This window comes from Protopterus annectens, chromosome 9.part0 (assembly GCF_019279795.1).
Source record: "Protopterus annectens isolate FY-2018-M chromosome 9.part0, PAN1.0, whole genome shotgun sequence".
In the NCBI taxonomy this organism is placed as follows: domain Eukaryota; kingdom Metazoa; phylum Chordata; order Ceratodontiformes; family Protopteridae; genus Protopterus; species Protopterus annectens.
The window spans coordinates 731,285,024-731,297,655 of NC_056743.1; the positions used below are offsets into that span (position 1 = coordinate 731,285,024).

At 37.7% G+C, this 12,632-nt stretch overlaps 1 protein-coding gene across 1 annotated transcript in view; it reads right to left on the reverse strand.

The window, feature by feature from the left end:
- The window catches only part of LOC122811488 (sodium/potassium-transporting ATPase subunit alpha-1-like), a 182,201-nt gene that overhangs the window by 139,515 nt on the left and 30,054 nt on the right, over positions 1-12,632 (reverse strand). The window contains exon 5 of the mRNA XM_044083357.1: positions 11,225-11,338. Coding sequence (XP_043939292.1) covers positions 11,225-11,338 — 114 coding nt within the window. The remainder of the gene's footprint in view (positions 1-11,224; positions 11,339-12,632) is intronic.

Genomic DNA, 12,632 nt, shown 5'->3' on the forward strand with positions numbered 1-12,632 from the left:
TTGACCACCACATTGCCACTGTGGTCAGAAAGTCCTTCATGTGGCACATCTCATTACTAAGGGTTTTGCATCCAGGAAAAAAGAGGTCATTGTTTCCCCATACTCTTCCCTCATTAGGCCAATCATTGAGTACAATGCCCGATTTGGCATGTACTTCACTAGACACCTGCAACAATGGAGAGGCCGCAAAAGTACCTTACAAAGAGGATCCTAGGCCTTAAACACTTGTCCTATATGGACAGACTCAAAAACTCCAACTATTCTCTGTCTCATATCACCTACTTAGAGGTGAGCTCTGCTTGACATACAAAGCCATGTCTGACCCAGCTCTGTTAGAAATGCTACATCTAAAGAAATCCCAATTCCTCCACACCACATGCTCCAGAGACCACAACCTCATTATCACAATCAATAGAACATGCTGGATGGAGAGTTTCATAACCCAGAGACTGCCCATGCTATGGAATAGACTTCCCACACATGTCAAACGGAGCACCTCACTGGCCCTCTTCAAGAGAAATCTTGATGAGTGGATGGGAAATAGAAAATTCACCCCGGGGATCACTACAGTGGCTCTACTCGACAGATGCACTGGAAACTAAGGTCAGTGGCATGATTCCAGGTTAATCCTATGGGTTAGGCTTGTAAAGACTCCAGAGCCATTAGCCTAGTACACACCTATGAAAATTTGAACCTATGAATAAGTGTACTCATTGCTACCTAATTGTTGCAAATAAAAATTATCATTGAACATAAACATATTATTTTCTAATACCAAAGCACACAATTCATATATAGTATTCATAGAAGCAGAAGTCATATCTGAATACACATTCAGTATATGCTTAATGGCCTCATCGCCATACTCATTAGGCATCATTACCATTGTTACCTGCCGATCCAAATTTTCTGCCTGCCATTTATTTAGACTTCTTTAAAAGTCATCACTGTCTTTAATATAACTATTAATAAACTTTAGATATGTTTTCAAGACAGACTGTAAATAGATAGTTATAGGTTCTTAACCTGTCTCCCAGAAGAAACAATAAGAGGCATAGGTGGATCACAAGGATTCTTATGTATCTTCAGCAAGTCATAAAAAATGGAATGACAGGATTTCCAGCGTGAAAGAATGCTAAAAGACCATTATCAGTACAACCACTAATATGCATATCATACACATTTTCCTTAACATTTTTAATAATTCTGTCTACTTCAAGGATGACTTGCAGGTGTAAAAGTACTAGGTCTTCTAAGTTTAGTAAAGTCCTGTGTTAATTTTAGGAGACATTAATCTTAGATTTAAATTATGAGCAAAAAGTCTAAGTTCATTTAAGCTTCTATTTTCCCATATGAACAGGGAATAAACATCATACCTTTATTTAGCAGCCAGCATTCCGATTCATTAAGAACATAGCAGAAAACGTTATGCATAGTACTAACCTGGTCTCCAACCTGCCCTTGCTTTTGAGATGACTGCGAGTCATGGGGCCTCAGTAAGCCCTTTCTTTTCCTTTGTCTCTTTCATCTAACTTTCTTTTTGGCTGTAACAATAGTGGGGACTTCAATTGTTCCAAAGTTGAAGGTAAAACCATGAAGACACCAATACTGGTCTCCTGAGAGATAGTATATTCAGGGCAGTCATTAGTTATAATAGCTTGGGATGGAAGGGGATCATACAACCCAGAATGTGCTGAACCACCCTCTTGAACAGATAAACCATTAACATTCCCATTTTGACTAGATACAGCTGAAGTGCCTTATTCACCACAGTCCTCTTATTTTTATCATTAGACTTAAACCCTGATTTGATTGTAAAGTTAGTACTAGCACCTGAGACACCAGGCCCATTCTTCTCTTTGGGCTATTGAAAAGCATACCCTTCTTAAAATCATCCACATCTCTTTGATGTTTCTTTCTTTTAGTAGTAGTTAGTTGCTGTTCAAATGTGGCAACAGTATCAAGCATAGCATCAAACATATTTTTATAGATTCCAAAGAACGGGATGAAGTCAATTCATCACATAGTAGATTCACATCTTTTAACAAGATGTGTTCTATTGGTTCAAAAAGTTCCAGTATCAGTTTCATATAATCAAAGCTCACCAATAGGTTAATGCATTGCTACTGCTTCAAAAGTTCCAGAAGTGTATTTCCATAGATAGGCATCTTTAAAGTATGCAATCCTGAAGGTATAATGCCCTGTTTAAGCATAAAAGCTAAATTTTTGATATGTAGATGCTTAAAATCACAGACAATACATTCTAATTTAGTTATCTTAACATTCACATCCAGTATAAGAGTAACATTTATTAAATAGCAAAATAAAGGTACAGGTACTCCACGACAATCGAAGCCAACCAGTCTTATGTAAAAATCCTTTATTAAGAACAGTAGAACAGTAAGCGCTTTCGCGTCTACAATGGACGCTTCATCAGACTTGAATAAAAACTTAAAAGGCAGTTTCATTAAAATACTCTAAAGCATAGTCACATGGACCAATGGCTGCTTAATCACAATTATAGTAGTGTTTCACCTGAAAGGTGTATGTGATTATACATTATCTTAAAAACATTACTAGTTCAACAAACTTAGCTAAAAAACACGAATATAGTGATATAAGTCAAGAAAATATATAAATGAACATAAAAATCAATTGTGTTTAAGAGCACGATCTCTAAGGAAAGGTTTTATAGTAACTCTTTCATTGAGACCATGCCCAACATCTGCTTGCAGTCTAATGATCCATTTGTTCTCCTCCTTTTCAGTGAAATTCCCTATGTTCCCTAGTCTCATGGAGGTATGTATCAGCTCCAGTACTAAAAACTCAAAACTGTGTCTAGTGTCTTTCGATAAAACATGCCTCACTAACGCATTAGTTTCATTTTCTTTATTAATGGCATATAAATGCTCCCTGATTCTCTCCCTAAGAGATCTATTGGTCATCCCTACATAGAACATAGTGCATGTCTGGCATACCGTTAGGTATACCAGGTTTCGAGTCCTGCAATCTGCGTAATGGTTGAACTCATAAACCTTCTTAGTGTCTGGATGTTCAAACCTAACATCCTTCGAAATAAAAGAGCAGTGATTACAATTACGACATGGGAAAGTGCCTTTCCTAACTGACGTAGGTCTACTATCCTTTTCACCCTCATAACACAGCATGTCTTTCAAGCTTCTACTCTTCTTCAATGGATCGGATGGTAACAACTTAGTGTTTCCCAATACTTCTGCCCTTCCAGCTTCACATATACCTACCAACGGATCAGTAGAGGCACAGGGTGGTCGTACAGCTACTATTTTCAATGCTGATACTCCACAGAATATTTCAACGATCCATACAGCTGAACGACAGCCACAGACAGCTGAAGAGGCTTCATGCTCTTTGAATAGAGCCTTTACAGCTAAAGATACTTCTATGGAAGGTCAGCAAGCCTCTGACAGCCATGAGGGTTTAACGCAGACCCCAGTGGATAATGTACCTGTTGTTAGAAGGAAAACCACTCTTCCATTTGCAAACATAGCTATAGAGGAGAATCCAGCTTTGTCTTTCCCTTTATCGATTCAAACAATGAAAACCAGGACTTGGAGTCCCCAGAACTACACGAAGAAATGCAAACAATCGAGCGACACAGCAGAAGGGCAGAAGAAGTCACACAGGATAACGTTTCAGAACTGGTAATCAATTTATCTAGTTACACATTAACAAATGTTGAAAAGAGGGTTTTGAACAAAGGTTTATCTTTTGTTCCATCTCAGGGACTGGACATTAGTGCCTTAATTGTAGAGTTGAAACTTTTTACTAGGAGCTTGAATTTGAATCTACAGTTTAGTAATGGCACACACACCACATCATTTGCTAATATGTTTAGGAGACCCTTGACTTTTATACCAGATTCACATCCTTTAGTGGATAGCTTTGAAAGATTCTGCATTAATGATTTTTATAATCTGTATTCGAAAGAGGGTTTTAAATCAGAGTTTCATAATTTAAATTCTTTGGAAAGGACAGCTTTAAAAACTCTCCAGGACAATGATAAAATTGTGATTAGACCCGCTGATAAAGACGGAGCAATAGTAGTTTTAGATTCAGACTATTATCATGATACAATGTGCTCAATGTTATCAGAAGCAGCAACATATCAGGTTGTGAATGGTATACAGTTGAATAAAATTATTGGCGACGTGCATACAGAACTTTATGAGTTATTGATTGGCAATCTCATTGATGTTGATCTTTACAAATATTTTCTTGTAGAGAAGCCACTGGTACCGGTGATTAGAGGTTTACCAAAGGTACATAAAACTTTGAACAACCCTACCTTTAGACCCATTGTTTCAGGAAGGGGTTGGCTAACTGAGAGCATTTCTATATATATAGAAAAGCAACTTAGACCAGCAGTAGATTCAACGCCTTCTATTCTGAGAGACACTCAACAATTTTTAGAAACTTTATCTAGCAGTAATGAGAATATTAGTTTTACTGATGCAGATTATCTAGTAACCTTGGATGCTCAATCCCTGTTTACCAGTATACTCAATGATATAGGCATAGACATTTTGAGGTTGTTTCTCTTAGGTAAGGGTTTTAGCAATAGTAAGATTATGAGGTTATCCTCCTTGATGGAACTGGTGCTAGAGAATAATGTGTTCATTTATAACAGCAAATACTATTTGCAAACCATGGGAGTAGCCATGGGCACGGCATGTGCCAACTCATATGCTAATTTGATTCTAGCATATTGGGAATCTACATATATTCTCTCCAATAATATATATTCTAGGAACATCAGGTATTACAAACTTTTTGTAGATGACCTGTTTTTTATCTGGGAAGGTGAACAACAGACTGATTGAATTTCTGTCATATATCAACAGTACTACTACCTTTTTGAGACTAACTGGGGAATGGTCAAGGAGCTGTATAAGTTTTTTAGATGTAACTTTAAGAAAGAGAGACGGCATGCTAGATACTGAAATCTTTAGGAATCCATGTAGAAAGAATGCATTTCTACATCGCGATAGCATGCATCCACCTCACATACACAAAAATATAGTGAGGAATCAGGCTATGAGATGTTTTCGCCTAACTAATAACAACAAGGACTTCGAAGCAGCTATAACCAACCTGTAGGATGAATTCAAAAATAGGGGTTACCATAACAGAGATTTATCAAATCTAGAATCCATTGAACGTGAAGGGAAGACCAAACCCTATATTCATAAGAGCTCCAATACAGGTTTGGAAGTGGTTGAAGCTCCCACAAACAAGAAAAGGATGGTCATTACTTACACTGATAGGAACAGGAAGATTACAGATGTCATCAAGAAAAATTGGGGGATTCTACTTTTAGATGAGAGGCTGTAAATCATTTTGGGCACTCACCCCAGCTTTTCTTATAAGAAGAGTAGAAGCTTGAAAGACATGCTGTGTTATGAGGGTGAAAAGGATAGTAGACCTACGTCAGTTAGGAAAGGCACTTTCCCATGTCGTAATTGTAATCACTGCTCTTTTATTTCGAAGGATGTTAGGTTTGAACATCCAGACACTAAGAAGGTTTATGAGTTCAACCATTACGCAGATTGCAGGACTTGAAACCTGGTATACCTAGCGGTATGCCAGACATGCACTATGTTCTATGTAGGGAAGACCAATAGATCTCTTAGGGAGAGAATCAGGGAGCATTTATATGCCATTAATAAAGAAAATGAAACTAATGCGTTAGCGAGGCATGTTTTATCGAAAGGCACTAGACACAGTTTTGAGTTTTTAGTACTGGAGCTGATACATACCTCCATGAGACTAGGGAACATAGGGAATTTCACTGAAAAGGAGGAGAACAAATGGATCATTAGACTGCAAGCAGATGTTGGGCATGGTCTCAATGAAAGAGTTACTATAAAACCTTTCCTTAGAGATCGTGCTCTTAAACACAATTGATTTTTATGTTCATTTATATATTTTCTTGACTTATATCACTATATTCGTGTTTTTTAGCTAAGTTTGTTGAACTAGTAATGTTTTTAAGATAATGTATAATCACATACACCTTTCAGGTGAGACACTACTATAATTGTGATTAAGCAGCCATTGGTCCATGTGACTATGCTTTAGAGTATTTTAATGAAACTGCATTTTAAGTTTTTATTCAAGTCTAATGATGCGTCCATTGTAGACGCAAAAGCGCTTACTGTTCTACTGTTCTTAATAAAGGATTTTTACGTAAGACTGGTTGGCTTCGATTGTCGTGGAGTACCTGTACCTTTATTTTGCTGTTTACTTGGTTGGTTTTACAGGTACCTTACCCTAGGAGGTCTCTATTTTTGTTGAACATTTATTAAATACATTTACTCAAGGTATCACATGACCGGAATCAAACAATAACAACAACAGTTACATAACACATCTAGAAATCTTAAACAGACAATATTAAAAAATTATGTCTAGAGTGAATGTATTTAAAAGTTGATGCTGTTACACTCAAAAATGTTTTTTTTTTGGTATACCTGATGAAACACTGTTGTGTGAAAGATAATTTTGTTCATGCTGTCCTTGAGCCGTGAATTGTTTGTTACTTAAATAAATTATTGCCAGATGTTACAGTGAACTGAACAGGTTCATTGAAATTCAAATGATCACTCCTAACCATTCCTTGTTCACCAAAAAGATAATATCTATTTTTGTTCCTAGCCCTTGACCGTGCCTGCAATTCAAGCTATAAATTACAACCTCCATGTACAGATCCTGCCTCTAATCCATTTGTTGTTTATTGCCATCATTAGGATCACTGCAGATTCTCTTCATTCTCCAAAATTGAGAATATGGCATATTTTTGGTCAGAATGTATAGATAGCAATGTGTAAGTCAATACAGTATATATATATATATATATATATATATATATATATATATATATATACATATATATATCATATATATATATATATATATATATATATATATATATATATATATATATATACAGGTTTGCTATCATAATTTTGAAGGCAACTCGGTCGACCGCAGTATGTTCGAACACAGAAAGGAGAACACAGCAATGTCGAACTTCAAAAGCAAGCCTACAAATGGATTTTAACAGATTCTCTTCACTCTCCAAAGGCTTACTATCATAATTTCCAAGACAACTTGGTTGACCACACTATGTTCCAACACGGAAAGCTGAACACGGCAATGTCAAACTTCAAAAACAAGCCTAGGAACAGGTTTTAACATGGGTTGAGATAGGGGTTCACTGCTATTGCTGAACTACAAACCTCGCCCCTATCTCGACCCATGTTAAAACCCGTGTTTGACTTTCCATGTTCGAACATAGTGCGGTCGACTGAGTTGTCTTTGAAATTATGATAGTAAACCTACATATATATATATATATATATATATATATATATATATATATATATGTTCATAGGTACATAGGTAGGTACTAGGCTATTGACCCTAGGGCCTATATAAGCCTAGCCAAACCCTACCCTGGCTTTTGCCACCCAAAAAAATTATTTTCCTGTGACTCTGTCAAGCAGAGCCGCAGAAGTGATCCCCGGGGTGAATTTCCTATCTTCCATCCAGTCACCAAGATTTTTCTTGAAGAGTGCTAATGAGGAGCTTTGTTTGATATAGATAGGTAGTTTGTTCCAGAGTATGGGAAGTCTCTGGGACAGGAATCTATCCCTCCAGCATGTTCTGTTTATTGTGGTGACAAGTTTTAGGTCCCTAGAGCATGTAGCTCGGAGGGATTGGGATTTCTTTAAGTGGAGCATGTCCAACAGCTCTGGGTTTGACATAGCTTTGTATGTTGGGCAGAGATCGCCTCTGAGTAGGCGATATGTGATGGAGTAAAGCTGGAGATTTTTGAGACGGTCTGCGTAGGGCATCTGTTTGAGGCCGGTAATCCTCTTTGTGAGGTATTTCTGCGGCCTTTTCAGTTGTTGTAGATGTCTTGTGAGGTACATATCAAAAGGGGCGTTGTACTCTATAATGGGTCTAATGAGTGATGACTAGAGGGGAACAATGACCTCTTTTTTCCTGGATGAGAAACCTTTTGTGATGAGGTGTGCCACGTAGAAGGATTCCCTGACTACTGTGGTGATGTGTTTATCAAAGGAGAGACTACTGACCACCTGTGTCCCAAGGTCTCTTATCACACTTTCAGTGTTAAGTAGACTACCGCCTATGTAGTAGTTCATGGGTACAGAGTTTTTACCAAAAGAAATGACAATGCACTTTTTGGCATTGAGCTTGAGGCCATGGCTTTGACACCAGGCATCTTTCTCAGTGAGGCCCTTTTGTAGGAAGTCCACATCTTTAGGAGTTTTGATTATGGCTCCTAGTTTGCAGTCATCTGTGAATTTCATTAGACAAAGACCTTCTGTGTTAACCTGTACTTCGGAGAAGTGATACTCCACTTGTCACTGGTCTGAAGTCGGATTTGGAGTCTGCTACTTTCACAATGTGGGTTCTGTCAGTGAGCCAGTTGGCAACCCATCTTGTGACATAGGGATTTATACCTAGTTTAGTGAGTTTATCTATAATTCCAGAGTGGGGGATGCTGTTGAAAGTTTTGGCAAGATCTAGATAGGCTGTGTGAACCACATTACCCTCATCTATGGCTTTGGTGACCTCTTCAAAGAAGTCTATCAGGTTTAGGAAACAGGATCTGCCTTTTACAAACCCGAACTGGGTAGGGTGCAGAGTATGGAGATTACCAATGTAATTGTTTAAAAGTTCCATGATGATACATTCCATAGCCTTGCAGACCAGGCTCACCAGGCTAATGAGGTGGTAGTTCCCAGGGTCCGTGGTAGCTTCCCCTTTGAGGAGTGGGATAACCATTGCTGTGAACCTATTCAGTGGGCACAAAGCCTGAAGTGAGGCTATGATTGAACATGGTACTTAGATGGGGTGCCAGTTCATTCTGTAGTTCGTGTAGAACGCAGCCTGGGATGTTGTCAGGTCCCATGGATGCTGTGTTCTTGGCTTTGGAGAGTGTGTTTTTTACCTGTGCAGCCGTGATTACAGGAACTTTGCATTATTCTGGTATAGAGATGGTCCCTTTAGGGGATGAGAGAGGAGTAAAGTTAGCAGTGAACCTATCTATCAGGATGTTAGCAATATCAGTTGGTTCTGTATATTTAGTGCCATTGTGCTGTAACTCAGAGCAGATCTGAGTGTTGCCATTGAGATTCTTGACATAGCTATAGAATGCTTTGTGGTTGTCTTTAGAATCAGTGGTGATTTTGTCTTCGTAACTAGCTTTGGAGGATTTTATGAGGGATCTCAGCTTCAAACTGAGACTGACCATGGAGTTCCTCCAATCATGAGATTTTACTCTTTTTTGCTACAGTTTCTTTCTTCTGTTGTAGAGTTTGTTTATGGCAGGGGACCACCAGATTGGCTTCCTTTTTTTGGAGGATAGCATCTTGGTTCTGTTAGGGATTGCACGATATATATATATATATATATATATATATATATATATATATATGTGTGTGTGTGTGTGTGTGTGTGTGTGTATATATATATATATATATATATATATATGTGTGTGTGTGTGTGTGTGTGTGTGTGTGTGTGTGTGTGTCTGTGTGTGTAAAATATAATTTAGCTACACAACAAAATGTCAAAAGCAGAAAACTGCAGGGCATATTAACATGAAAGAAATTGCTTTCATGTGAATGAAAAGGGTTTTAGCAAGGATAACCACCTGAAAGACAATAAGCATGAAGGAGTGATACATAAAATGCTGGAAAAGTGATTATGATAAAGTCAGTAATATGGTATCTCTAAGGAAAAGCAAATGCTAGTAATAATGCTTTAAGGATTAACTGTAGCTGATACAGGAAATTGTAGGATAATTAGTATTATGAAGAGAGGACAGCGGTCAAGGACCAACACTTATTTGTCAAGCAGTAGCATGTATAAGCAGGTGTCTCTCAACATCAGGGCTCTGTTAAGCCTTGTTATTAAGCCAGTGCAGGTGCCCAGTCCAGCAGTATCAATCATTTAAATTCAGGTTATCAAAGCGGTAGATGCCACCAAACTGTCCTGAGAAAGTCCACAAGGAGTATAAACAAAATCGGAAAGCTCTCTCTGTAGAATCAGTGTGCTCCCTCCCCACGTCCTCAGACCCATCATACTTTACATTAAAACTGATCCTGATGGCCTATTCTCAAGCATCTGCCAATTACAGTTAGGTAAGGCACTCAGTGAATGCAGCTGAGGAGCCTGCCACTTTGGTTCTGACTTAAGTGCACAAGACATATATACATGAGTAAAGTATTCGGTGCATAAACACATAAAATGTATTTAAAAAATCTCTACTTTCTCCTTAGCACACTGCACGTATTCAGGACTGATCAACACTGCATACTTATTGAAACAGAAATATCCAGATTTTTCTTAGATTAAAAATAATGGTCCAGTGTCATCTCTCACACTTGCTTGTGCCCCTCCAGCAATGTCCCTACTACTGTTGATACTCAGCAGATTAATACTTATTTGTCAAGAGTTTATTTTATCTGGATTTTTTTTAAGAATTAAAGTTGTTAGTTGTATAATTAATTGAATTACATTATAGCTGAGATGCAGAACATTGATTATAGTATAGTTATTCGAGACCTTCCTTGGTTTATGGATTGTAGATCTAGCATACCTCTCAACCATCTGAATATGTCGGCTGTCTCCAGCAACAAAGGGTCACTAGTCGGACCCGAGTTTTTAGTACAGTTGGATACCTTCTCCACATACTGATGGGATAGCACAAAACATGAATGTTTTTAATCTACTAGATTTGTATTTTTAATTTTCTAATTTAGTTATGTCTAATGAGCTATGGGGTCCAGTAATCAACTGATTACCATATAACCATATATCATGAACATTTTCTGGATGGGTGTCACCTCAACAGAGTATTGAAGTTATTAATAATAGAAGGTAATATGCTGGGAATATGAATTGGGGGCTTAATGACTATGGAAAAAAATTAGTGGATCTATATGGAAACATGAAATACTTTTATCTTCAGCTTACATGTGACAAAAAGCAATTTCTAGCCAACTTACAAAATTAGAAACAAGCAAAACACAAACAAATCTTTAATCAGTCAACTGTGCTAATATTTACTGTTAGTTAAATTTATGTCCATTGCCTATTCTTGGTTAATGTATCTGCAACTCTCTGATGCATGTGAATGTTCATACTTTACCTGGGGAACCATATTTTTGAAGGAATCCATTATCTTTGAACTTTTGGCTTCTTGGTAGTATGAGAAACAGCCAGTGATAAAGACTACAGTTGCCAGGGCGATACCAAGATACAACTATAGGGGACAAAGGTGTGGTTAATATCATACAGCAAACACTTGAAATAGTATAGCACAATGTTATATAACATAAAACATATGCCTCATTCATGTGCAGACCAAAACATGTTATTGTAGAAATCTGAAATAGTACTGAACCAGATGAAACACATGAAAAGGAGAGCTGTGGTTCAAAATGTTTGTGATTCAAACAGTGGAAATACCACCTGAGTTAATGCATTGCTTATGAATATCAGTGCAATGCTGTAAATAATGCACATTACTTAAAGTAGTTTTGAAGTGCATGGAGTCCCATAGGTTCATAGCTTCATATTACTATACTAGGCTCGTGACTATCAGGGCCTTTATAAGCCTAGCCATGTAGTCCAACCCAATTGTGTTCCTGTGTATCATGGACTTTTATAAGGAGATGGTATGTTAGTTAAGATATATCCAGAGTTTATGTGGGGGAGGGTTATGTTAGTTTGGACATTACTGTCTGCTTCTGCCTATCAGAGACATGGAGGCCAGACCTAGGGTGAATGCCAATTTATTATCTATTGGTCAAAGTTACGCTTAAATAGGGTTAGGGATGAACTCTACTTCACATGAATGGGGAGCCAGTTCCAGGGCATGAGGAGCCTCAGGGACATATATATGTCTCGCCAACATACTTTATTTATGTAACAAACAAAATGTAAGTCCTTGGATCTATCGGTTCTAACACTGTTCATTTTGTGAACGTCAAAAAGGTCCATTTAAGGCAATCCATATAGGACAATGTGTTTGTACCCTGGATTCTCCTGGTAAGGAACTTTTGTGCGCATTCCAACTGTTGCATATGTCTAGTCAGGTACATGCCAAAGATGACATTATACTCAGTGACGGGTCTGATAAGGGCTGAATAAAGTGGCACTATGACTTCCTTGGACCTGGATAATATGGTCTTACTTACAAGATAGGCAACATGCAATCATTTTCTTACTACCTTGGCCACAAGTATGTCAAAAGCCAGATTACTATATACATATGTTCCCAGATCCCTGACTATTGGTTAATTCTTAGAGGTGTCTTATCAATGGAATAATTAGCCAGGGTAGCAGTTTTCCTGAAAACCACTATAATGTATTTCTTCTAATTGTGGTTTAGTGCATCCCTTTGACAACAGTCATTTGTCTTTGTTAGACCCTCTTGTAAGATGTTTGTGTCATGGGGGTAATCTATAATAGATCATATTCTGCAGTCATCTGTGAATGTGGTCAGCCAAAGGCCATTAACATTAGCCTTTACCCTTCAGAAGTAGATGCCAAAT